Source organism: Mustela nigripes, chromosome 2 (genome assembly GCF_022355385.1).
Source record: "Mustela nigripes isolate SB6536 chromosome 2, MUSNIG.SB6536, whole genome shotgun sequence".
Lineage (NCBI taxonomy): Eukaryota > Metazoa > Chordata > Mammalia > Carnivora > Mustelidae > Mustela > Mustela nigripes.
The window spans coordinates 172890166-172917805 of NC_081558.1; the positions used below are offsets into that span (position 1 = coordinate 172890166).

The 27640-nt window shown below is 41.4% G+C and overlaps 1 protein-coding gene and 1 pseudogene across 1 annotated transcript; one reads left to right on the plus strand and one right to left on the minus strand.

Annotated features, from left to right (window-relative positions):
- The window catches only part of LOC132010586 (large ribosomal subunit protein eL19-like), a 48762-nt pseudogene extending 38402 nt beyond the window's left edge, over positions 1-10360 (minus strand).
- Positions 10361-10685: 325 nt separating this feature from the next.
- Positions 10686-26349, plus strand: CPOX (coproporphyrinogen oxidase). The gene is made up of 7 exons (XM_059392113.1): positions 10686-11310; positions 13720-13863; positions 14111-14221; positions 15817-15958; positions 18566-18784; positions 21960-22064; positions 24302-26349. Exons 1-7 carry the CDS (start codon positions 10779-10781, stop codon positions 24387-24389), a joined length of 1341 nt encoding a protein of 446 aa, XP_059248096.1. The 5' UTR covers positions 10686-10778; the 3' UTR covers positions 24390-26349.
- The last annotated feature ends 1291 nt before the right edge of the window (positions 26350-27640 follow it).

Below are 27640 nucleotides of genomic sequence, written 5' to 3' on the forward strand. Positions count from 1 at the left end.
TCCCTTCGCAGCTTCTGGTGCCGTGGAGAGCAGTCCAGTTTTTCCCTGGGGACTGCAGAGCTCACATGAGTCCTATTTGGAGGATCTGCTGGCTCAAAACCTAGGGAGCATGCTGACTGGGTCCTGTATACACCATCTAGTGGATGGAAATCAGAGGTGGAGAGGAGAGAGTGTTTTATTACAAACTTGACTCTATTTTGAGTTCCTAAGAAGAAAGGATGTGTAAGGTTCAAACTGTTGTTATTAGAGTCACTAAAGCGAATAATCCTAATGCTTTCTGAAGTCTCTTCCTTAGGATGGAAAGGAGCCTGTACACCCTTACAACTGCCTGAGGTCCTCTGTCCACGTGCCTCCAGCCTCACCCCTCACATTCCAGCTCCTACTCTGCTTGCAGAGCGGATCCGAGGCAAATGTGAATCTACTCATGCCACTTTCGGCCTCAGTGCCTTCAGAGGATTTCCACTGACTTCTGAATAAAGTACAAGTTCTTTAAAGAACATGTGAAGACCAGTCTTACTTGGCTCCGTTTATCCTGTACCTTTGGTTCCTGCCATTCCATTACCACTCAGCAAAAGGTCAGGACCTGAAGGCTTATTAGCCTGGTTGCAGAGTGTCAGGAGAATATATATCTTTCAAGAGTAGTCATGTGTTCCTCAAATCTTCCCACAACAAAATCAATGAATGTCTTTATTAAAAATAATGCTCGTAGGGGCGCCTGGGTGGCTCAGTCTTTAAGTGTCTGCCTTAGGCTCAAGTCATGATCTCAGGGTCCTGGGATGAGTCCCGCATTGCGCTTCCTGTTCAGCAGGAAGCCTGCTTCTCCCTCTCCCACTGCTTGTGTTCCCACTCTTGCTGTGTCTCTCTCTGTCAAATAAATAAATAAAATATTTTTTTTTTTTAAAAAGCAAAAAAGCTTGCCTGGGTGGCTCAGTTGTTAAGCATGTGCCTTCAGCTCAGGTCATGATCCCAGCGTCGTGGGACTGAGCCCCACATCGGGTTCCCTGCTCTGTGGGAAGCCTGCTTCTCCCTCTCCTGCTTCCCCCGCTTGTGTTCCCTCTCTCACTGTTTCTCTCTCTCTGTCAAATAAATAAATAAAATCTTTTTAAAAAATTAAAAAAAAAAAAAAAGGGAAAAAAGAATGCTTGTAATAATAGAATGAATATTTACTGCCAGGCACTAGGCTGTATGTTCTTAGTTCACTCATTTAATCCTACATTATAATAACCCTAAAAGGTACGTTATTTCTGTCTTTCTTTCTCTCTTTATTTAAGTGCTACTTCTAACTTCATCTGATGGATGAGAAACAGCGCAGAGGTTAAATAATTATTCACTTTCACAGCAGCAAAATCGGGTTTCAAATCCTGGCAATCAGGCTCCACAAGCCATCCTCTTTACCATGCTTCCATATAGTCTCTCACTAAAAATGCAGATTCATTGGCCCATTCACAGCCCAAAGTTATACATTTTAAACAAGATCCTACGGTGATTCTTCTGTGCACTGGTTTAAAAACCGCAACTGTAAATTTTGTTCAAACAGAAAATAGTGGACGAGTGCCCTCTAGTGTATACACATGAGCATTACACATTTGTTGATGATAAATCATCTTTTCTCATTTTGTACAAAAGAGCCAAATTTCATGATGTACAAATTTTAAGGGCTATATTAGGATAAATCATTTCCGTGTCAATGTCTTAACTTATGAATACTACCTAAAATTGATTTTTGTCACAAAAGTATTCTATAAATATTGCCAGATAATTGTCTCCTCTCTCAACAGATCACAACAGCTCCTGAGAATTTAATTTAAATATTGGAAGCCTCCAATCCAACAAGTCTGTTTGTTGGGAATGAAGGCTCATACCCTTAGTGCACAGTATGTGCTAAATGAGAAACACCATACGCACTCTGTGCAAGGGGCAGATTTTCTCATCCTATTTGTGGTATCTTCATTGTATCATTAATTGTCCTCAGTAGGTCCTACTCAGTTTATTAGGTTGGAAGAGGATTAGACTTAGGCCCTTCCACTTTTCTCTTGTCCTCTTTAAAATAAATTGGAAGGGAGGAGAATCCTCTATTTAGTATGACTTGTAAAAATCCCATTTACTATGTTGGGCTATTGCTTATTCCCAAACAGGAAGCCATCCATGTATTTTCTAGGTCAGAGTTAAGTGTCTGTAACCAAAAGACCCTAAAATGTAATGGCTAAAAGAAGATCGACTTTTATTCTCTCTGAGATAACTGCCCAGAGATAGTGGTCCATATCGTGAACTCTGACACACGCTCAACGCACACATTCCATTTCTCCGTTCAAAATGTCGACTCCACTTCCTGCCCTTGCATCTGTATCCCAGCCAGCAGAGAAGAGGCCGGGGAAGAGCACACCCGTTCCTGTTAAGGTCAAACCCAGAAGTGGCAGACAACTGCTTTACTTACAACCCCACTGGCCAGAATTTGGTCACAAGCTTTAAGGGAGGATGGGAATGTGGTACTCAGGCAGCTGCCCAACCCACGAAACCTGGAGGACCATCATTAAAAGAAGAAAGGGAACATGAATTCTTAGCAGTTGTCTCTACCACAAACCACTGCCTCTATTTGGACATTTCTTATGGGAATCTCTAAGCAGCCAGTTATTTACAGAAAATAGTTAAGAAAATAAGTCTCAAGTATTTCAAGAATGCCAGTTAATAAAATGAGAGAATTTTTACAGAGATGCTGCGAGCTGAGAACCTTGTTTGCTTAGCCCTTGGGTCCTTCATGGTAGAGACTTCTAAATTATAGATCTAGACACCTGGTTTCAAAGTGAATACAGGCAGTCCTCGCACTGCAGGGTTTCAGTGTGCACAAATTACAGTTCGCTACCATGGCTTAGTCAAACATTACCAGTTCCCCCAACAACACTGTTCAAATTTCAGTTACCATATTATATAACTGTGGATAATTGCACAAATTACAAACTTTGCGCTAGCTCTTCAGTCCACAAATAACAACACAAGTAACAGGTGTGTGTAGGGTTCACTGACCAATCATATTATTTCTTTCAAAGTCCATCGGTCGTTGGTCATTGCACTCGTGGTATTCAGTTTATGCCCAGAAGCAAAGAGTGGAGCTATGTTGCTTCCTTGTCTCTCAGTGATCAGTCCACATGATGTTTCACAAAAATGGATAAAGGAAAGAGATAATTGGCCAACAAAGATGGAAGTGTAGTAAAGAAACAAAACAAAACAAAAAGTAAAGATGAAAGTGTAGTAAAGAAAAAAAAGTGAAGAAACTTTCAGTAACACTAGAAGTGAAGTCCTATTGAATGTACTTGGAATTATAGAAGAAAGAGTGGAGCATGGGAATTTTGCCACATTTTAAGACATATTCAGCCACAGAAACTCTTAGGGTTCTGCAGAGAAACAGAGGTGTGTGTGTGTGTGTGTGTGTAGAGAGAGAGAGAGATTTATTTTAAGGAACTGGCTCATGGAAGCTAGCAAGTCCAAAATCTGCAGAGTGAGCCCACAGGCTGAAGACCCAGGGAAAAGCTGATGCTGTAGTTCAAGGTTTGACCCAATATGTGGGCACCACGGCCCAACTGAATTGAGACAGAAAATTAAGAATCATGGGAACTTGGTGAAGGCAAACTTATTAATATAAACGAATAAAGTAGTTATGACAAGCCAGAATTGATGCTAATAAAACAGCAACAACTTCACATTAAAGGAACTCTTGGGGGAAAAAAAAAGGGAACTCTTGGCAGGACTGGGAGCCTGGCTGGCTCAGTCCCAGGAGCGTGTGGCTCTTGATCCTGAAATCAGGAGTTCAAGCCTCATGCTGGGTGTAGAAATCACTTAAATAAAGAAACAATTAAAGCCACTCTTGGGATATTCCATGACATTGAAAGTACAAAGAACAAAATGTTGGAAGATAATGTGAACTTAGAGCATGACAGTTCACCCAGGTATAGAAAAGATGCTCCTGCTATGTCTGAAGTTACAGAGTAAGAAGGGAAGGCCAGCACTTTTCAAACTATTCTTGATAAGCACAGAAAAAATAAGACACTCTAATTCTCAATGTTTCTAAGTCTTTAAATTGCAGTGCACTAAATAAATATTCATTTTTATATTTTTCATTTATAATCTACAATAACTGAGGTTTTTTTTTTTTTTTTTGTTTTGAGATTTTATCCATTTATTTGACAGACGGAGAGCATGAGCACAAGCCGGGGGGACGTGGCAGACAGCGGAAGAGGCGGAGGGTGAAGCAGGCTCCCCACAAAACAGGGAGCCTGAGGCAGGGCTCAATCTCAGGACCCTGAGATCATGACCGGAGCCTAAGACAGATGCTCAACCAACTGAGCTACCCAGGTGCCCTGCATAGTAATTGAGTTTTTAATGTTTTGACAAAAAGTTTTAAAGACTACAGAACGATCATTATTTTTTTTTCCACATTGATTATTAAGATTGATTTGTTTGGCTTCTGCTTGCATGGTGATTTTTTTTTTTTTTTTGAAGTGGGAGGAGGGGCAGTAAGATACAGATGTTTTAGAAAATACTGGTTTCATCGTTTTAGTTGAAAATACTTCTGGGTCAGATGAAGCACCCCAGAGTAACATAAGAAGGCATAAGAAGCAAGAGCCACGCTTCAGTTTCCTGATCCGTCACATAGGGGCAGTAACAGTGTTTCTATCTACCTTATGGGGTGCTTTTGAACATCGCACATGAAAGTGCTAAATAAATGTCTACAGAGAAAAATGAATGATCCAGCACTTAGTCTGACCAAGAGTAGTTACCCTACAAAGTTCTCATAACCCTTCAATTATAGTTGAGGCCAGAACATTAAGGCTGCCTGGGTGCAAGTTAGGGTGGGAGTGGCGGTGGGGGGGGGCAGACATTTGAACCAAGAAGCCAGGTCCCTTGAAGGTACAAATGTTAGGACCAAGAGGGTTTAATCCTTTGCCCCAGTCCTCATTCCCATTCCCCCGTGCTATCTCAATGGAGGCAGAATGGTTCAATCTAGGAAAAGGAGCAGAGAAAGCAAACCTGGATTCTGGCCCTGGGGTCTCCTAGTGGTCCAAATTCTTGCATTTTTAGTTTCACTCTGTTGCCTCACTCCTTTCAGCAAAAAACAAACATAAAGCCTGCTCTAATTTTCCACCTCAAACAAAAGATCAGTCTAATAACTGTCCACCCTGAATTACTATTGTTCTATGCATTCTTTCAATTTAGCAGCCATCTCTTTGGGTTTCTGAAGCTCTGTCTCCGAGGCAGTTGATGACTTTGTAACATCCAGTATCTGGCACTCACCACTTGTGTTCTCTGAGCAGAGAGGGCAGCTTTCTGCTCTCTGCCTACACTCTCCTCCTTGAAGACTTCTCCCTTCCATGATGCTGAGAGACATGGCACCAAAGGCCCTACGACTTCTCGTTTCCCTCATCCCTAAATGTGACTCTTTCCATGTGTTCTGACTTGGAGCACTTTATCCTTTTATTTTGAAAGTTCTCCCATGAATTTTTCATCATTCCAGAGCTGTGGGTATCTCACAAATCTTTACCTTTCCAGTTCCTCCCTTCTCTGGACCTGCATTTCCATTTGTAATCTACCAACATCTCAGCATGTCTTGCAGTGAAAGACTACTTCCCCCTTTTCTCCCTCTGCTTTCTTCTTCTTCTTTTTCTCCTCCTCCTCCTTCTCCTTCTTCTTTAGATTGATTTTTATTTTTATTATTTTATTTTTAGATTTTATTTATTTATTAGAGACAGAGAAAGAGAGAACGAACTAGAAGGGGGTGCTGCAAGCAGAGGGAGCAGTAGGCAGAGGGAAAAGTAGGCTCCCCACTGAGCAAGGAGCCAGATGCTGGACTTGATCCCAGGACCCTGGGATCATGATCTGAGCTGAAGGCAGACACTTAACTGACTGAGCCACTCAGGCACCCCTTTCCCTCTGCTTTCATTTGACCTCATCATTTCTAGAAGCAGGTCCTTGTCCTAGATCAACAGTTAGACATAGAAGAAAATGTTGCTGTAAATAGGTACAGAGAAATTAGGGAATTGATTCTGGACTCATAAATTTAAAAAGATGTTGGCATGGGATTAAGCTGAAAAGTCTTAGATGTGTATTTTCCAAGAGAGCATTCTAGTTCACGGGATGAGATGAACTCGCCATGTCATGAGTGAAAGTAACTTTGCATCTCTTGAGCAAATACCACCATTTGCAAGGGCCATGAAATCACCACGGATGCAGATGCATGTGAGCAATGTTGAATGTCTTATAGTTGTTGGATGTCTCATTGCCTCATGCCCATTGTTCCTTGATTGCCAAAATATAAAGGATACCTGCATAGACTTTTTCCCAACATCTTCCCAGACAACTCTTCCTCTCAGTTAGCTTATGACATTCTTAAACCTCAGAATGGTTGTTGAGAGCACTATATAGTGAAGGGGTGGGGTAATCAGGAAGCTCTTGTATGTAGCAAATGGAACAGCTGGAGACTTTGGCTGAACTGGTAGAAATAACATTTTTTAAAGGATTTATTTATTTATTTGAGGGGGGCACAGAGGAGGAGAGAGAGAGAGAGAGAGACACTCCCCAAGCAGACTCCACCCTGAGCATGTTGCCTGATGTGGGGCTGAATCCCAGGACCCTGAAACCATGACCTGAGCCAAAATCAAGGGTTGATGGCCAAACCAACTAATCCACCCAGGTACCCTGGTAGAAATAACTTTTAATAATTGTCTAGATTAAAACTATTACCTCCTATACACCTAAACTTGTTAGTTCTTTCTGAATTCTATATTTTTGTTTATCTTAGATTCACAAGCTCAATACCCCAGAAATATCTTCAAAAATTTCTCTCCATAGTGGGCATCAATGGTACTGTCTACTTATCATATTTCCCTTTTTTTTCTAGAAATGATATCCTACACTTATCATTCCCCCCAGTTATAGTGGAAGGTCATCATGTTCTAATGTGATTCCATCCTGACAAACAGCATCTTATTTTATTTTTTTCTCATATAACAAGAACTCCAGCCCAGGGCTATGACATCAGCTCAAGGATATATCAGGACCCAGACTCCATCTATCCTACTGCTCTGTAAACTTTTTTATGTCACTTTTATAATCTCCACCACAAATGGTAGACATATGCATATTAGTGTAGAGAAAAAAATATGGAGGGACTAAATGCAAAAGGTGAAGGATTAAGCGACATGCACCATGACCCTTCCCTTTCATAAAACTTTTCTGGAATATTTGGGTGGTATTCATACCTCTCTGAGAAAGTAATTTTAAAATTACTTCAGTTAAAAAAAAGCAAGGTAACAACACCACATTGCATTGGATATTTAACCTACATTTAACTTTAAGAACCAATTGTTTTAATAAAGTATGTAAATACTTGTTTCTGAAGACCTAAACACTTAAAAAATAAATTGTAAAAAAATAGAATAAAAATATCAAAAAGTCCATTTCTTTGCTAATTTCACTACGACTACCCACCAACATCCCTGTTAGAGTTTTTAATAGATTGGCAAAAGGGCACCACGGTAAATATATATGTTTGGCAATACTTTGTTAATAATTAGCCTGAGTCAAATTATCTATCTGGGAGTAGCAAAACTGAATCACTTTGATCATGCATTTCCTAAGTTCGGATCTCAAAATTGGGGAATTGGTGAAAATGGTATAGTTTAGTAAAGCTAGTAGGACTCATGAGTGTGTGTGTGTGTGTGTGTGTGTGTGTGTGTGTTGTTAAAAGGCAGTAAAGCTGTCAGGGGGATGAAATCAGAGTCCCTTCTGACTCTCTCTAGAAAAGGGCAGGCCTAAAAATCAGTTGTGGTTTGGGGAATAAGAGAGAGGAAAAATTCATAAGGATTCTGAGAAACATGTGGAGTTCCAAAAATTCATGAGTTTGTGTAAGGTTATTCAGAATCTTTTTGTTTGGTAGGGTCATTTAGAACATAAGGCAGTATAGGCAACTAAGCTCAAAAAAGGATGAGAGCCCTTACCATATCCCTTACGCTTTATAAGGTATTGTGAACTTATTATTGCTCCCACTACCTTTCTGAAGCTTGAAATTGTTTGAATAGGGGATTTTTTTTTTTTTTTCCAATTCCACACTGAAAAACAGGGATCAAATCCTTTGGAGACAATTTGTATCCACAAGAAGATGATTTAATCGCACACTAACCAGTCTATGTGAAAATGGATAAAGGAAACCCAGTTCAAAACAGGGCCAGGAGCAATGAAGGGATGGTGCTCACTCAATATTCACCACAGCTTCCTTTATGTAAGCCTGCAGGGAGAAGGAAGATTTGCTCCTCACCCGGCAACAACCCAGCCAATTAGAAGGCACCACAACTTGGAACTCTCCTTCTCCTCCTATGAACTTTCTTCCAAAACAACCCTTCCCAACTCCCTCCTTTCCTCTATAAAAGCAAGTCCCTCTCCTTTGTTCCTTGTTCCTCCTGTTCTTTGTTCTTGCCTCTGGTGTGCTGGAGTCTGCATGTCCGGAGTTGTAACTCCTCTGCTAGTCCCAGATAAACTCATCTTTGTTGATTAAATAACTGACTATTTTATTTATTTTTCTGACTACTTTATTTTTATTTTTTTTTTAAAGATTTTATTATTTATCTGACAGAGAGAGATCACAAGTAGGCAGAGAGGCAGGCAGAGAGAGAAAGAGGAGGAAGCAGGCTCCCTGCTGAGCAGAGAGCTGGATGCGGGACTCGATCTCAGGATCCTGAGATCATGACCTGAGCCGAAGGCAGCGGCTTAACCCACTGAGCCACCCAGGCGCCCTGACTACTTTATTTTTAAGGTTGATAGTTGTAAAGGCCTTTCTTAAGCATAGTGTAATTAGGTCAGCGTAGGGAGGGCTCTGGATATCAGATTCGAAAGGAGGGCAGCCCTCTTCACAGAGAGGTTAAGGACGGGGAGGTATGGAAACCTGCAAACTAGTACACAATTGGCTCAAGACCAGACTATCTGACTGGGCGTATGTTCAAAATGGCCTGTGCCTGCTTATCTTTTCCTAGCTTTGTGAGTAGTCTCAGAATCAGAGCGATAATGAAAGGGGGTTCTTATAGAAAGACGGGTTAGAGAGGTTCTTTCCATTAATGAGGTTCAATTACTAACCCCAGGCCCAGCCAAACCCTATCACAGGCATCTAAGAGAAGCAAACAACCCTTTCTGAAGTGGTGTTTCTTATCTTCCCTTTCCTCTCGCAACTCAGTCTGGCAGCAAGTTACACTATAGCTAAAAGCCATTGGTTTTCTCCCCCCAAAGTAGTTTACTCACTTCTCAATTCAAGCCTTTACCTTTCATTGAATCCACTAGCGAGTCAAGTGTGCCTACCCAGCTAACACTGTGTCCCATTGTGAGAGTTGCCAGATGCAGTTCTGGTTGGCTTGATCAGCTGGTCTAACCCAAAAGCTGTGGAAGTCCCATCGCTGCATCTAGCCACTAAGGAAATATCTGTAGAGACCACCACCAGAGGCTTAAATAATCTACCATTAGAAATTAAAATAATTTCCATGATAGCCATTCTAAAACTTTAATGTCCAGACAACATAGAACTGTGGTGTGGTTATAGGAATAACAACAACAAAAAAGATCTGTCAAATCTATGTTAGCTTCTTTCCTCCTTTTTGAAAAGAGAGTATGTGTGTGTGTGGAGGGGGGTGGTAAGGGGGAAGCAGTGTGAATGTTTGCCAGGCCAAATCTACAGGAGTTGTTGAAAGCCCTACAGGTGAACTATACCTGGCAGCCCCCCACAATTGTAAAACTTTAAGTATTTTTATTTTTTAATTAAAAAAAAATATCTGATTTATTTATTTGTCAGAGAAAGGGGACGCTCACACAAGGAGGGGGAGCAGTAGGCAGAGGGGGAACTCTATGGGAAGACCCTGGGATGATGACCTGAGCTGGAGGCAAATACTTAACTGACTGAGCCACCCAGGCATCCCAGATTTTAAGTATTTTTAAATCTCATATTCCTTGGTCCCCCAACACACCAGGTCATATTAGTTTTAGGCTGGTTTAGTAAAACAATCACTTTGCTTTTCCTATTTCTAAAATAATCAAGTGGGCAGTGTAGGAGCAAGACCTGGGAAGATTTTAATGATGAACTGTGATATGAATTGATCCCAGGAAGTCTTTTAGTGGGACTTGCCTTAAGTGCGCTGTACTACCTCGCCCTTGCCTACTCTGCTCAGAAACTGCTGGTAAGGAGCCTCCCACGCTCCGCCCCCAGCCAATCCTGGAAGCTCTCCAGGGTCTCCTGGACTAGAACCAGGCTCCAGGGGGCTTTCTGTAGATTCTGAACCATGATTTGCAACCGTGTTTGAAAATGTAATATGGGTCGGGGGTCTCCAGCCATTTTCCTGCCCCGTTAGTCCTCAGCGTTCAGCCCTACTTTGTCTTAACCCTGTGGTTGATTGGACAGCCCACCCGAAGTTGTACGTGACTAGAAAGCCTCTCTTATCTCTGCCTTCTCTTCCACCTGCCCTTTCGCTTCCCCCGCACCCAGTTCCTCAGTTTTGGGACGCGCCCTTCTGGGGAGGAGGGATTCTTTATCTCCCTGGCGCGCCCCTGCAGGCGGCGATAGGAACCGGACTACAGCTCCCGGCATCCCCCGCCTCCCGCCTCCCGCAGGCCGCCCGGGAGCCGACCCGGTAGTAGCTCTTCTTCACCAAAGACTCTCCCTCCCGGAGCGGTTCGCCGTCTTGGGACCCCCCAGGGAGCTCAGGGGCCGGTCTCGGGGACGTAAGCATCGCCAGGGGTGACAGCGCGGGAGCATGGCGTTGCACTTGGGCAGGCTGAGCGCGGGCTCCTGCTGGCGAGCGTCGCGGGCCGGTCGCAGAGGACTGTGCGCTTGGCCCGGGCGCTGTGCGGCCGCACGCATCTGCCGGCCCCCGGGTGCGCCTGGCACCGAGCAGTGCCGGGGTTTGGGGCACAAGTCGACGGCGGGAGGAGGCCCCCGGCTGGGGACTGGGCTGACCACGGCGCTGGCGGGGCTGGCCGGGCTGGCCGGGCTGGCCGCCGCCGCCTTCGGGCTCGTAGAACGGGTGGAGATGGTGCCCAAGAGCACGGGGGCGCGGAGCCCTTCGTCCGGGAGGCGGGAGGAGGACGACGATGAGCTGACCCGCCGCTGCAGCTGCTTCATGGCCCCACCGGTGACCGATCTGCGCGAGCTGCGGGGGAGGCCGAGCGACATGAAGACCAAGATGGAGTTGCTGATCCTGGAGACCCAGGCCCAGGTGTGCCAGGCGCTGGCACAGGTAGACGGGGGCGCGCGCTTCTCCGTGGACCGGTGGGAGAGGAAGGAAGGTGAGGAGGTCCCTAGGGGGAGGTGGAGATGGGAATTAGAGGTCGACTTTAGGTTGCTGGGTAGAAAATGAGAATAGAGTAGGAAAGAGGCACCTACAAGAGCGGCTGCTAGGTTAGAAGGGACACCTTTAGAAAGATGGATACTAAAAGGGTCATCAGACGTCTGGATGCAGATCTTTGATCACTCTAAAACTGTACACTTCAAAATCTATGAGATTTTTATAATGGCATTTTTCTAGAAGTCCTGCGGTTATATTTAGCCAGCAAGCTTGGATGTCCAGAGTTGTAGCTGAGCATCAATCTTACCCACATTTTATCTGTTTCTTTGGGTGCATTTATCCTTTCTCTTCCTGTAGAGATGGAAAGATGAACTTGCCTCCTATTTGCTAAATATCTGGTGAGATTCCTCCAGCAGGTATAATTGTGTTAGTGTGTCTTTTTGTCAAGTTGCACAAGAAATACTGGGCAAAGAAAGGAAAAATCTTTCTTTTCAGTGGCAAATCCTTCATTATTAAAACCCATTTCTTGGGTCACCTGGGTGGCTCAATTGGTTAAGCAACTGCCTTCAGGTCGGGTCATGGTCCCGGAGTCCAGGGATCGAGTACCGCGTTGCGCTCACGGTTCCACGGGGAGTCTGCTTCTCCCTTTGACCTTCTTTCTTAGAAAAAACAAACAAACAAAAAAAATTTCTTCAGATCGGTGATTGTCAGAAGGAGCGGGTGAGAGGAATGGGCAAAATGAGTGAAGGGGATCAAGAGGTACAAACTCCCAGTTACAAAATAAAGATGTCATGAGAATGTAATGTACAGTATGATGAGTATAGTAAAAAATGTTGTATTGCATGCTTTAAGGTTGCTAAGAGAATAGATCTTGAAAATTCTCATTGTAAAAAGAATTTTGTAACTGTGATGGTGGTAACTAGACTTATTTTGCAATGTATACAAATAATGAATCATTGCATTGTACACCTGAAACTAATATAATATGTCACTAATACTTCAATAATGAAAAACCCTGTTTTTATAGAATCATGTATTCATGACCATCTTCTTTTTTTTTTTTTTTTAAGATTTTATTTATTTATTTGACAGAGAGAGATCACAAGTAGGAAGAGAGGCAGGCAGAGAGAGAGAGAGAGGAGAAAGCAGGCTCCCTGATGAGCAGAGAGCCCGACTCAGGACTCTATTCCAGGACCCTGGGATCATGACCTGAGCCGAAAGCAGAGGCTTAACCCACTGAGCCACCCAGGTGCCCCTGTTCATGACCATCTTATTGACTATGGAGTGAAACTCCACATCTTGGTCATAAACTTGAAGAATTCCTGACTTCTTAGCTAGGCCTACTGTAGCAGCTCTCATCAGCAGATTTTGAGCTTTGATACCACCACATCTATACAAAATGAAGTTAAATATGGTCTTTGAAGTGTTTTCCATCTTGTCATGTTTTCAAGTGAAGACCATTGAGCCGGACCACAACCTCAAGTACTAGAATAGCTAGTGTGACCTTCAGAAGTTACTTAATATTTTGTGTGCCTCTGTTTCCTCATCTGTGAAATGAGATTAGAAATAATACATGAAGGTGAAGAATGGAGTGCTTAAAATATTGTCTGATACATAGACAAATTGTGGCAAGAAAGCCTTGCCAGCTGTGTAATCGTGGATAAGTTGTCTTATCTTTCTGGGCCTCCTTTTCATTTGAAATGTGCGGGGAGGTGGGTGGGGGGTGAGGGCAGGGTTTGCACTGGATCATCTTACTTCCCATCCAGCTCTAAAAATTCCTAGGATAAAACAAGACAAATAGGTACTTCTGAGAAACAGTTGCTTTGGTGGTAACTCTAGTGTCTTAAATACAAACTATGAATAATAAGGCTCAGATACGTAAATATTAATATGTGTCTTACTTAGTTTAAGCTTCCAAATCCCTGAAGAGTTTGACTATCTACTTTTTTTTTTAATTGCCTGTGAACAAAATTAAATGGTAAACAACACACAGAAAAAACAATTGAAATGATATGGAGCTCTTAAACTCATAATAATAGAATATTCCTCAGACATACCCGTACCCGTTTTTAACCTCAGCCTTCTCTCATATGTCATAATGAGTGGATGCCATTCTGAACAGTAGTTGAAGGGAAAATATTCGTGTGATTTATTTTAGATGTGGAAGAAATCCTCAGTTTAGTGATGTGGGGGAAATACAGTATTTGCCTACTATCAGTAGCAATGTCATCAAGCTAAGCTGATTATCTAATGTTACTGTACTTAAAAATTACAAATATACTGATAATGTAGAAGATTTGGAAAATAAAAATAGGGAGAAAATTACTCCTAACCCCACACCTTCACATGAGGGTTCTTTTGGATATTGCATCGACCCTTATACTCTCTCATTTTCTGTTTCTGTAAACAGGTGGTGGTGGCATCAGCTGTGTACTTCAAGATGGGCATGTTTTTGAAAAGGCTGGGGTGAGCATTTCTGTTGTTCATGGGAATCTTTCTGAGGAAGCAGCAAAACAAATGAGAAGCCGAGGAAAAATTCTGAAGACTAAAGATGGTAAATCTGACAGTATCCACAGCCTGTCACAGCCCTTGCAAATCTTGCCCCCACAAGTTTTATTTGTAAAATAAATAGTGCTGCTGTAAAAATCCATTTGGGTGCATATGCCAGAGAAGCATGTTCACATTCCCTTTTTAAAAAAAAATTTAAGAGACAAAAAGCGGCTTTTGACAATCGATCCTGAAACTATCTTGAAGTTAATCAAGCCGGCTGATTGACACTCACTCTGTGTTTTACTTTCCAGGTAAATTGCCATTTTCTGCTATGGGTGTGAGCTCTGTGATCCACCCCAAGAATCCTCATGCTCCTACTATCCATTTCAACTACAGATACTTTGAAATAGAAGAAGCTGATGGTAAGCATCCCTGGAGCTGTGCAAAATACTGTTGTGCAGAATATGTATCTTAAAACAAGCTAGAGCGTATCATCTAAATGAGAAAGATTTTATAAATCTTAACTAGGTTTTTCAGGAGGAAGAGGAAGCCTGATTCCTTGGCAGGAGCAATGGATTATGCTCTAGAGGTGAAAGGAGAAAACAGTATTGACTGGGCTCTGATGTCCCCGTATTTCCTCCACACAGAGCGAATGATTTAGTGAATCACAGACTCAGAGTGCACTCAGGGTTCTTTGCACAGGAAAGGGAATCCTTAGGAAATCCACAGGAAAACCTATGTACAGGGTTACATTGAAATGGAGAACTTGCTCTTGGAAAACATCTTCCAAAGTAATTGCTTCATTGGTCACCGGCACATTGTCAGTGGGCTTAAGATAGAGTGGAATTAATTGTGCCTCTTTATGGACGTGTAGTTCCAGCCCCTGTCTGCAGTTAGCTGGGCCAGGTGTTCCCACCCGGCAGAGCATCTGTGCAGGACCTCTCTGGGGCCATGGGAATCTCTGCAGGTGATGGCGTTTGAAGTCCATGTATTTAACTTGCGTCTTGAAGACATTTGGTGTGGTTCAGACTTTTAAAATTACAAGTTGGGGGGCGCCTGGGTGGCTCAGTGAGTTAAAGCCTCTGCCTTCGGCTCAGGTCATGATCCCAGGGTCCTGGGATTGAGCCCCGCATCGGGCTTTCTGCTCAGCAGGGAGCCTGCTTTCTCCTCTCTCTCTCTCTCTGCCTGCCTCTCTGCCTACTTGTCATCTCTGTCTGTCAAAAAAAAAAAAAAAATCTTAAAATTACAAGTTGGTAACTGGTACTGACAACTTACAGACCCAACTAAGCACGTGAAATAGTCTCAGGTGGTAGGGTGTGGTCCTCTGCAAGTGCTTTTACCCTTTCTGGGCTAAGGAGAGGGGGACAGTGGTTTTTATTACAGGTTACATCAGAATCTCCTGGGCAGTTTTATAAACTGTCAATGCTTGGGCCAGAGATTTGCTTGTCTTGCCTTTGTTTTTTAAATTGTGCCCTAGCAGAGGCATCTTACACGCCTCACGAAATTTGATACATAGCTGGAGTCCACTTCCGTGATGTTCCATCATTTACTGCCATGCATGTCCTTTTCCTCCTGGTTCTACTCTCTCACTTTTTAATTTCCTACTTCTTTTTCTTTCTGCTTTTACCTTTTCTTTCCTGCCTAGGCTTTACTGGCTATCTAGAGCTAAATTTAGTTAAATTTTTTTTTTTTTTTTAAAGATTTTATTTATTTATTTGACAGAGAGAGATCACAAATAGGCAGAGAGGCAGGCAGAGAGAGAGGAGGAAGCAGGCTCCCTGCTGAGCAGAGAGCCCGATGCGGGACTCAATCCCAGGACCCTGAGATCATGACCTGAGCCGAAGGCAGCGGCTTAACCCACTGAGCCACCCAGGCGCCCTAGTTAAATATTTTTTGATTGTCACCCATTTCATGTTAACAAACTAAGCTGATCAATTTGGTTTGCAAATACAGTGAGAAGTGTGCTGTATCTCAGAGTTCAAAGCCTGCATGAGAATCTCATGTCTTGATTTTGTAGGTAACAAGCAGTGGTGGTTTGGTGGTGGATGTGACCTTACTCCAACATACTTGAACCAAGAGGATGCTATCCATTTTCACAGAACTCTAAAGGAGGCTTGTGACAAGCATGGTCCCGATCTCTACCCTAAATTTAAGAAATGGTGGGTAAAAATATTGTTATGACGTCTCAAATATATTTCATTGCTTCCTTCTGTAGATCCCGAAGGCAACTACTATGTCACTAAATACCTTTTCAGCTTTGAAGGTTCATCTTTTTTTTTTAAGATTTTATTTATTTATTTGACAGCTCACAAGTAGGCAGAGAGGCAGGCAGAGAAAGAGGGGGGGAAGCAGGCTCCCCACTGAGCAGAAAGACCAATGCAGGGCTCGATCCCAGGACCCTGAGATCAGGACCTGAGCTGAAGGCAGAGGCCTAAACCCACTGAGGCACACAGGTGCCCCAGAAGGTTCATCTGGGTTTTTTTGCCCACTGGAAATAGGTTACCAGTTTGAAATGGTTTTATGAAAATTATGTAGTTAGAAATACTTGGATATCTATAATAAAAATTGGGTAGCAGCATTTTTTTTGACCCCAAATGATTTAGGATATAAATTTCAACATGATCTATACCTCAGAATTAGAAACTTTTTAATCCCCTTGTGGGATATTAACTTCTCATCCCAGATGAGAACTGTTGTTGCCATGGGAATATTAGGACATGGGAAGGGTTGGAGAACTATTAGGGAAATATGCAAATATACCAGATGCTTTGGACAAGGAGAAGAGTGGGATTGGAAACTCTGTTAAAGAATGATAAAGGAGAGGGAAACAAATGAGTTGTGAGGAGATCCAGGATATTTAGTAGATGTGAAATGGAGTCTAGGCATAGTTGTTTGGAATAAGAGTAAAGTACCCAGCTCTGCTTAGAGCTAATTGGCATTCTTAAAAAAGGAGGGACAGTAGAGGTTTTGGTGTTTTTTTTTTTTTTTTTTTAATTTTATTTATTTGACAGAGAGAGATCACAAGTAGTTAGAGAGGCAGGCAGAGAGAGAGAGAGGAGGAAGCAGGCTCCCTGCTGAATAGAGAGCCCGATGCGGGGCTTGATCCCAGGACCCTGGGATCATGACCTGAGCCGAAGGCAGAGGCTTTAACCCACTGAGCCACCCAGGCGCCCCGGTTTTGGTGTTTTTTTTATGGGGGGAGGGTGGTTTTGCTTTGCTTTTAGAGCTAATAACTGTGGAGTCTTGATAATTTATGTAAGATTTGGAATTCAGCTTTAAGATCCTCAGGAAAGACCCATTCTCCTGATTGATATTACCACTGAAAACTATATAGACATGAAAGCTTGGATGTGTGAGGAAGGTTTTTTTTTTTTCTCTCACGAATCAGGATTCTTCCAGGAAGAGGACTGGTATGGGTAACGTTGTCTTTTTTTGTTTGTTTTCTCTTACTGCTATTATTGAGATGACTCCATCTGAGGGACATTAGTTACTGTGATCTCTAGGAACCAGACTAATTAAAGAGAAGTTTCCAGTATAAGTATTTAGCACATTTCTTAATTTTTTAGTTTCATGGAGCTTTTGAAACTGTGATTTGGTTAAAGCTAACTTCACAACCTTGCTCAGGATGTCCTTCAACTGTGTTAATAAAATACGCATGTGAAGGAAAATAAGTCACAGTCAAGGTGAATTAGGCCAGTGCATCAGCTCTAGGGATTTGCAGCTGCTGCCTTTTTTTTTTTTTTTTTTTTTTTAATTTTAAGCTATTAAGGCTGTATTTTTTATTAAGGCAATTTTGAATAGAACCTTTTTTTTTTTTTAAAGATTTTATTTATTTATTTGACAGAGAGAGATCACAAGTAGATGGAGAAGCAGGCAGAGAGAGAGAGGAGAAAGTAGGCTCCCTGCTGAGCAGAGAGCCCGATGCGGGACTTGATCCCAGGACCCTGAGATCATGACCTGAGCCGAAGGCAGCGGCTTAACCCACTGAGCCACCCAGGCGCCCTGAATAGAACCTTTTGAATAACTTTTATTTTTGCTTGTGCAGATTTTTCTCTTTACATACCCTATTCTTCTAGAGATCCTCTAACAAGCTATTTCTACAATGTAAACTATTCTTACAAATCTAGCATTTCAGAAGCCTGCTCTTGTAGGCACGGAGAGGAGGAAGACTCAGGACCAGATGGCTAGTTTGATGTGGTGGTTCACAGGGAACCTTTCATATGTCTGTAGGTGTTCTCTGAACATCTCCTTCCACCAGCCCTTCCCTTACTTCTAGGGCCTTCCCATGTTATTGCTGAAAGGGACCTTAGAGATTATTTACAATACCGTTTCTTGGTGAATAAAGAACTGCTGAAGAGCTGAACCACAGACCTGGTTGGTGTTCTTGGTAGAGGATCCCCGTCTTGCCTCTTGCAAAAGCACCAGTGTTGCCAAGGGCAGCCATATCCCTTGTTTGAAGAAATACACTGTTAATACTGGGCTCTTTGTTTCTTTTTCACTAAAGTTTTTAGAGTTCCATATCCTTTTGATAGACAGGTGTTAAATTCCTTACTTGCTTTGCAGATAAAATCAAGCATTTTCTACATGGATGCTGATTGCAGGAAATCTGTCTAAAGCCGTGGTTTTATTTTCATAGTTGGACAGAAAGTAAGGGCACTGTGTTGGCCTTAGTCAAGGGTAGCACTCTAAGCTGAAATGCTCACATTGATTCTGTCTTTTTTTTTTTTCCCCTTTGATCCTTGGTATGGCCTTGCTGTGTTTTCCAGGTGTGATGATTACTTCTTTATCGTCCATCGTGGGGAGAGAAGGGGCATTGGGGGCATCTTTTTTGATGACCTTGACTCTCCATCCAAGGAGGAAGTGTTTCGTTTTGTACAGAGCTGCGCCCAGGCGGTTGTTCCTTCTTACATTCCTCTTGTGAAAAAGCACCATGATGACTCATTCACGCCCCAGGAGAAGCTGTGGCAGCAGCTCCGGAGAGGACGGTGAGTGAGCAGCAGGAGACTAGATCATCTCATTGCATAACTGGCGGGGGAAGTGGAGCAGTTGGAGTAATCGTGGGTGGTGTGTTGTCTTGGGCAGATACTTTCTTAGAGTTGTGTTAATACTATCCTGAGCTGCTTTGTATAACTAGATGAATATTAAATGAATGTTAAAAATTGTGCAAAATAGTATTGTAAAAAGAGCAAAGTTGGGGCGCCTAGGTGGGTAAGCATGTGTCTTAGGCTCGGTCATGATCTCCAGATCCTGGCATCAAGCCCTGCATTGGGCTCCCGGCTCACTGGGGAGTCTGCTTCTCCCACTCCCTCTGCTTCTTCCCCGATCCCCCCACCCCCATGCTCTCTCTCTCAAATAAATGAAAAGCTTTAAAAAAAGCAAAATTTATTTCATCTGTCTGTACATTAGAGACTCATAGCAGCCATGTCGTGGTACTTGCTGATTTAATTGGGCTGATTTCTTTTAGTCTTCTAGCAGTGCCTTCCAGCCTTATGCCAGGATAGGGGCATAATTTAATGTTTTTGCTGCTTTATAAATTTGGAATCCCACACTTTCCCATCCATCTTTAAGTTTTCATGGACATCATTATAATGGACATGATCACTTCAGAAATTATTTATACTTAATGACAATATTCACTATTTAAGAAGTCCGTACTGTGTGCCAGCCAATATGTTAGACACTTCCTTCTGCCCAAAATAGGAGTTTCCCTTACTGTGTGTGTGTATGTATGGTACTACTCTCTAAACCTGAAGTGGGGCTCAAACTCACAACCCCTGGTTCAGGAGTCTCATGCTCTGCCTACTGAGCCAGAAACAAACAAACGAACAAACAAACCTAGACTCAAATACAGAGAACAAACTAGTGGTTACCGGTGGGGAGGTATGGGGGATGGGTGAAATAGGCTGAAGGGGATTACGAGTCCACTTTCGGAGATGAGCATGAAGTGATATACAGAATTGTTGAATCATTGTGGTATACACCTGAAACTAATATAACAGTTATATGTCAATAAAGTAAAAAAATATCCAGTGAAAATTTATATTAAAAATAAAACTCTAGAAAGGGCAGTGTTCCTAGTGTTGTGTAGGATTTTATATGCAAAGCTGACAGGTTTTGTGAATATGAATTAGGTGAAACCTTAAAACTTCCTAGACAGCAGAATCCTGTTTTGTGTTCTCTTTGGTGTTTGTTTTTTGTATTGGTTTTGGTTTTTATGACTGTTTGTCACAGAGAACCTCCTTCTACCACCCTTCTCTCTGGGCCTTAAGATGGCATTAACCTCTGGGACTTCAGATAACCGCAGCTCTTCACTACTGTTGTCAGCGTTGTCTTCACCTTCTTACACACGGCACCGTTACCTACCTGTACCCTTCACAGGTTCCACTTGGCTGCACTTCCTTCCACCCCAAATAGGAGATTCCCTGATTGAGTGATGGATTGATGGATTGTATGTATTTATGTATTGTATGTATGTATATAGTATGCATGTTAGTACTCTCTACACCCAACGTGGGGCTCAAACTCACAACCACTAGATCGAGAATCACATGCTCTACCGAGTAAGCCAGTCAGGCACCCCAGAAACTAAAGATCTTTAACTTATTGTCACTTTGTTATATTTTGGGAAAGGGAAACAGGACAAAATTTAGCTATCTGTTAAATTGAAGGGAATGACTAAGGTTCATGGTTTGCAGGCACCTCGGAGAGGATAAATGTATGAGAAGGAACAGGAAGATCAGATCTGAGTAAAACCTGGTAGGAGTCAGAGAGGCATTCTTCACTCAGAAAAGGAGAGCGGTACAGGGATCCTTACAGAAAATGTATTCAGGGAGTTCCATACAAGGGCCTTTGAAAGAGACATCCATACAAACTGGAGAATCACAGCCATCCCTTAAATATGTTTTAGAAAGGCAGCATCAGGGGTAAAAAACGTGGCTGAGGGCCGAAATTCTTATCTATGGTCTCAGGAAAAAATTGAGAAGTTTTGCTTTATATTATCTTTTGAACAGGTATAAGAAGGTATTAAATAGTTACTAATACCCAGAATTCAATCTGTGATGAGTTAATACAGAGGACTAGAAAGGGATCCATGGATATAATTTATTTAAATTTTCTCAGGGATTTTGGCAAGTTTGCACACAGAAGGGTGTTTTCTAAACATTCAAGTGGTGTGCAATTCTAGAGGATATCTTCCTCCAGGTGTGATGAAAGATGAATCAGTGGGTAAACAAGACTGTGAGGGAAGTTTAGACCGAGAGAATAGTTTCTGAATGAGCTGGGAAATGGTCTAAAGGGGGACTGTTCATTGAGTTTTCAGCTTTATGGGTCATTCTAATTTCATTTGAGTAGTAAAAATTATCTTTGAAGTTTAAATGACCTTTTACAGAAGATCCCATCATGTTAAAGGCAGAGATTTTTAAGCTAGACAGAGTTTATTTAGATCTGACGCCAGGGCAGTTAATGGAAAACAAATACATTTGAACCAAGTTTTAGTTGATGCTAAGGATATTTTTCTTAGCAGAATAAAACTGAGCACTGCAGCTCAGCCACTGCTTATTATCATGATTGCCACTAAGCTGCAGGAAGACTGAATTGTATGACCGCTTATCAGTGCTATTAACTACTTTAAGAAAAGGAAATATCTAGAATATATTAGTAATTATTAATAGATGGCCATTAGCTTAGTTGCCTTTCAATAACGAAAGTTTTTATCTTAGCATGTGGAAATTACAGGTGGTGAAATGAAGTTTTCTGAGACATCTCAGACTACAGGGGAAGGACAGAAAGAACTGTTCTATCCTGATAAAGGGTGCCATTTCTTTTTCTTAATTGTTTTTGTGCCTTAAAATTCTCAGCTTTGTGTCCATTCTGTTTATTTATTGGACAATATAACCTTCTTGTTTTGCTAACTGCCCTGTGTTGGGGCCGAATCTATATCCTATTGTTTGTTGGGTAGAATACCCTTTTATTTATGCATGTCCAGATGGAGAAGACTCAACTGGCTGTAGACTGGTGTTCCCTGTGCCTGTTCCAGCTGATTGGGGGTGGGGGCAGTGGGCAGGAAGGGCCCCCCCCCCCACTCTCCTTTGGAGTATTCATTATGGGCTAATCTTAAGAAAGATTTTATTCAACTTGCCTTTAATGTTGTCTTTATGTCAGGTATGTAGAATTTAACCTGCTATATGATCGGGGTACAAAGTTTGGCCTCTTCACTCCAGGATCCAGGATTGAAAGCATCTTGATGTCTTTACCTCTAACTGCTCGGTAAGAGTAACCCATCATAATTATCCCTCCACTCGGTCTACTAACCCCTACAAAACATGAACATGAACACAGCAGATGTCTTACCTAAGATTTCATTGGTTTTGACTTCACTGATTTTATAATAAAGTCACAGTCAAATAATAAGGAAAGTAATTTTATTTTATTTTTTTTTGTTATTGTTAAAGAATGAATGACAGGATGATTGACATGGCTTTGCAGGTAACAGCTGGAAAAGGATAGAGGGTGAGAAGATAGAGTGGATGGTGACATCCTTGCCTACTTGGTGATTTTCTAGGAAGATTTATGGGCAAAGGAAATTTATTTGAGCATATCAGGTTTTTCAGCTTAATTTTGTTAGAAATTGTTAACATTTGTGAGGAAAAGTCTTACTGTCCAGTATGAAGTATCAAGCTGGTTTGAAAGATGAGGGATTATTGCCGGTGCTTGGCATTCTCTTTTTGCTCTGTATGTTGCTGTGGTGACCTTCCATAAAGGTTAATTGGGTCTGTGGCTGCGGGGAGTTTTTTAGTAGGCTTCTAGCCCAGCGTGGAGCCCAGCAGAGGCCCTGAACTCACAACCCTGAAATCAAGACCTGAGCTGAGATCAAGAGTCAGATGCTTAACTGACTGAGCCACCCAGGCGCCCCTTTGGGGGGAGTTTTAAACAGATATATTTATGTTGGTGCAGTTAGGTTGACTTTTTGGCTATAAGAAAGTGAAAATGATGTGTGTCCAGACTGAAATAGAAAAGATCATAAAAAAAAGAAAAATTATGTGCTTGTTTTGTAAGAGCTAGTATCTTCTTTTTCCTGTGAGTGTAAATGCCCAAATATGAATGGACTTTAGATGGCACTGGAAGAGTGTCTTGCCTCACTCTACGGTCCAGATCTAGCTGGTGAAATTAGTGACTTCTGTGGTTGTGCCTGCCTTCTGAAAGGCATTGGCTCTGTCCTTGTATAACCTCTGTTCTTGGGGTCTCATGTCCTTCGCTGAAAGTTCATACACATCACTGCTAGGTGTTCTGCCACCCTGGAGACAAGATGTGAATAAAAAGTAGAGATAAGTCTTGGAGGCTTCCAGTAGTCTTCTGATTACTACTAATCAGGCCCCTAATTTTAAGGTACATTCTAAGCTGCACGTGTGGGTGGATTATAAATCTATCCCTTGCTCATTTGAATCGTTACCATGACAGGTCACTTTTGGTTTCTTATAACCTGTACCAAGGGTGTGCAGACTTTAAGCTGTAGGATACCTCCAGGTTCACTTGTGATGTGTCTTTGTGCAATCCTTGAGCTAAGAATGAATTTTGTATTTTAAAGGATTATTAAAAACAAACAACAAAGAATATGCAAGAGACTGTGTGGCCCCACAAAGCCTAAATTAAAGTTATCTATTATGTGACCCTTTATAGGAAAAGTTTGCTGACGCCTGGTCTAAACCATTGTCTGCCAGACTTCACACTATAGCTTAACCATTTTGACTATATTTGTATATTACCTGAAGTATTATTTACTTAAATTTTATACTCTTCTTATTTTTTCTGAGAATTTATTTAAAAAGGCAAACTGATTATTATTGCCACAAATAGACGGTAACACATTAAAATAAATGCATAAGTATTATGCTAAAAATAAAGTTTGCCCATGGATCATTGGAGGTTCTATGTTTTATGACACCCTAGTTTATAGTAAAAGTATATTTTGGCTCCAGGATATTAATGTTAGCCAAAGAATGGTCAGGAATTATTAAAATACTTTGTTTCTTTAGCAGCACCTATTTTTATTTTTTTACTTATTTTTTTAAGTTTTTTTTTTTTAATTTTTTATTTCTTTTCAGCGTAACAGTTTTCGTTGTTTTTGCACCACACCCAGTGCTCCATGCAATCCGTGCCCTCTCTAATACCCATGACCTGGTTCCCCCAACTTCCCACCCCCGCCCCTTCAGAACCCTCAGATTGTTTTTCAGAGTCCATATGGTTCACCTCCCCTTCCAATTTCCTCAACTCCCTTCTCCTCTCCATCTCCCCTTGTCCTCCATGCTATTTGTTATAGCAGCACGTATTTTTAAAAAGGCTAGTGGGTAAAAGGCATTGGAGACAGGGTGCATTGGAGACAAGGAGGTATAAGACATTTTTTACTCTTAGAATTTCATTTTTCATCTGTTTTGAGTAGAGGCATGTGTATTGTTCATTACAGTTTTTATTATTACATGTTTTGCTTTTGTTTTGGACCTTTGTAGGTGGGAATACATGCATTCACCCCCAGAGAACTCCAAAGAAGCAGAAATTCTGGAAGTTCTGCGCCATCCGAGAGACTGGGTGCACTGATGCACACGAGCGGCCTTCCCGGGGCTTGGGGAGGACACAGACTGTGCGCCCCGTTCCCCGGGCTGGCAGCCTTGCCACTGTGTGGCGGTTCGTAACCGTGTCTTGGAGCTCCAGTCTCCACTCTGCAGCCTGCTTCCTTGGCAGATGCTGGCGTGTATTTCAAGTACTACAAGTTTCTGTTGGAAGCTGCGGGTGACAGGTGGTGATGTGGCAGCTTGTCAGTGTCAATTGGTTGATATAAAACTCATTTATACTTTTAGAATCATTTCATATGACTAGTTTACAAAATATGGAATTGAGTTTCCCAGTGTTGAGCTAAGGGAATCTAATTATAGTTTGTGTCAGGAAACTTCTCATGCTATTTTCGTTTCCTGTATTTGTTAAAGTTCTAGTTTCTGCCACAAAAATCTGTTGGATAAATTTTATTTTCATTAATTCAGTGAGGTTAAGGCTTAATATGTTTTAGAAATCAGCTTGAAAGGAAGGTAAAATTTTTATTTTGTTGTGACTGCAGTTTCGTTGATCATGATCTTCATATGTCTTTCTCTAGAGATCATAATATTGTAAAATGTTCATTTTATAATGATATTTAGGAACACTTGAAGCTTTCTTAATCTCTGCATGTGTTAACAATTCAATGATTCCCTGTAGTTGTTAACTCTGAACTGACATCCCTGTTGCTTAAATAAGGGACTTCTAAGATGTGCTTCTGATTTTTGAAGAACTATAATTTCTTAATGTTGGATTCTCTGCACTTTTGAATGTGAAAGTTTATAACCTTGGAGTCTGATATTTAAAATTTCCTATTCCAGACTTTTCTATATGGAAGTTTAGACTAAGAACAATCCAGGGGTTAGGAAATATTTCTCACTTGGCAAATGAGATATTTTCCTTTGTTAATTAAAGTCAACATAACTACTGTGAGAAGCATGTAGGCATTTTATAAATGTATTTCTTTGGAAGGTGGACTAATTAAAATTTGTTCTCTCATTAAATTGGAGATTCTACAGCTCTTTACCCTTAAGAGAAAAATCACAACAGAATCCTTAGTGTGGCTTCTTTGTTCACATAATAGTGTGAGTGTATTTCTTTATTTTATTATTTTGAGTGTATTTTAATTGATATAATATATTGAAGTTTGTAAGGATTAGTATCTTCCTCCTTATTATTAAGCCTTATCTTGGAATATGTTAAATGTATGTGATTGTGTGTGACTCTTTAGGGCTAGAAAATGTATGAACTCTTCAACTGTCTTACCACAGATCTGCTGGTAAATTTTATATGAAATATGGCTAAGAAATGTTTGTATTTTTCATTTTTTAAAGGATACTTGATAAAGAGAAAATAAATATTTTTTAGGACTAAAACCATCATTCCTCATTTCTAGGCATTTTACCCACAAAAAAATACAAGTTTTGCACTCAGATTTCCATAGCAGCTTTACTGACAGTAGCTAAAACTTAGAAACAACAGAAATGCCCATTAACAGATGACTGGATAAACAGGTGATGTTATATTAGTATGTGAAAATACTACTCATTAGTGAAAAGGAACAAGTACTTGGGCAAATAGCAAAATGGCATTATGCCAAGTGAAAGAAGCCAAGCACAAAAGAGGACTTCCTATATGACTATGCTATGTGAAAACCTAGAAAAGCCAAAATTCAAATAAGAGAAAGCGAGTCTGTGGTTGCTAGGGCTAGGACTGGGAATTGATTGTGGAAGGAAATGAAAGAATATTTTGAGGGGATGGAAATATTCTCTATATTGATTGTGGCAGTGATTACCAGATTGTTTACATATATCAAAACTCTTTGACCTTGGCACTTAAAATCATGGAATTTTATTGTATATGTCATTTATACTTCAATAAAGCTGATTAAATGAGAAAAATACAGGTATATAGGAACAAATGTTCAAATAAACCTCAGTTTTTACAATAAAAAGTCTCTTGGTTTATAGTTCTGCTAGTGTATTTAATTGTGTTTAGGGCTGTCAGGCCTGGGCATTGGACTGAGATGAAATTTCAAAATTTCAGAGTATCAGTTTTTCATACTTTCAGTAACTATGTATTTCTCTTACAGATGAGAACTATGGGGAAAAAGAAAAGAATTGAGTAACTATTAGAGAAAAGATCATTCTACTCTTACTCAGAATGAATTTCTCTTTTAAATTCATACTGATGTTTATTCTGAGTCTACTAGACGCCTAGGGTGTACCTCCTAATGTCCTGAACACCTAACTGCCCATGTCTTATACATGCATATTAGTGGTCATAGGGGTGGGGATTTGGGGGATAGCATGTAAATGTTTTGGAGAAAATTTCTAACCACTGCTTTATATCCATCACTGTATTCAGCTTACCCACCCACACAGCTGAGTGTTTAATGAGATAAAAACTCTGTATGCTAAAGAGCGCCATATTAGAAGGCCGAATAATCTGTTCCTTTATGGTTTATCCTTCTATGTGGCTTTTCCTGTTACAGTTCATCAAGCCAGGAATCATCTGACACCTCTGTGCCCAGGCTAGGACAACTTGAAGCTAGGTTCAGCTCGGGACTCAGGACTGTGGACCATGGTGCTTTCAGGTGGCTCAGAACATGTATTCCAGCAAACAAGGCAGCAGTGTCATGGTTGCCTTCTGATGTAGTCCCAGAGAGGTTATGTAGTATCACTTCCTCCAAACTGCATTGGTTCCCAGTGAATCACTAAGACCAGCTCCAGACTCAAAGGGAAGGGAAATAGATCCCAGAACCACAAAGTAAATCTGATTCTTTCCCTCTTTCATGGCCCTAGTCAGATCCTGTTGAGTATACCTTTGCATTGTTTCTTGTTTTCCCAATCTTCTGTCCGTTGCCACCACTCTACCTTGGTCCCACATTCCCTCTTACTTGGACTTCTTCAATGTCCTACCTGTTTCTGGTCACTTTGACTCCATTCTCTCCCTTCAGAAGAACTTCCCTAATTCCCATTATCACTGCCATCCTCAAGTATTCTAAGAATCCCCCCTTCTACAGAAAAGATGCTAAACTCAACCCAACATTCAAAGCAATCTACCAATTTACTCTGCCCTTGCTTTTCTGCCCTTCCTTCTACATTCAGACCTCATGACCACCACTCATCATGTTGCTGAACATTTCCTAACCCTCTCCCATCTGGCCTGTGGTCAGGCTGCTGCCACCTCTGCTTAGAATCTCTTATGCTTCTGTCCATCCTTCCATGCCCAGTTCAGATTTCCAAGAAACCTTCCAT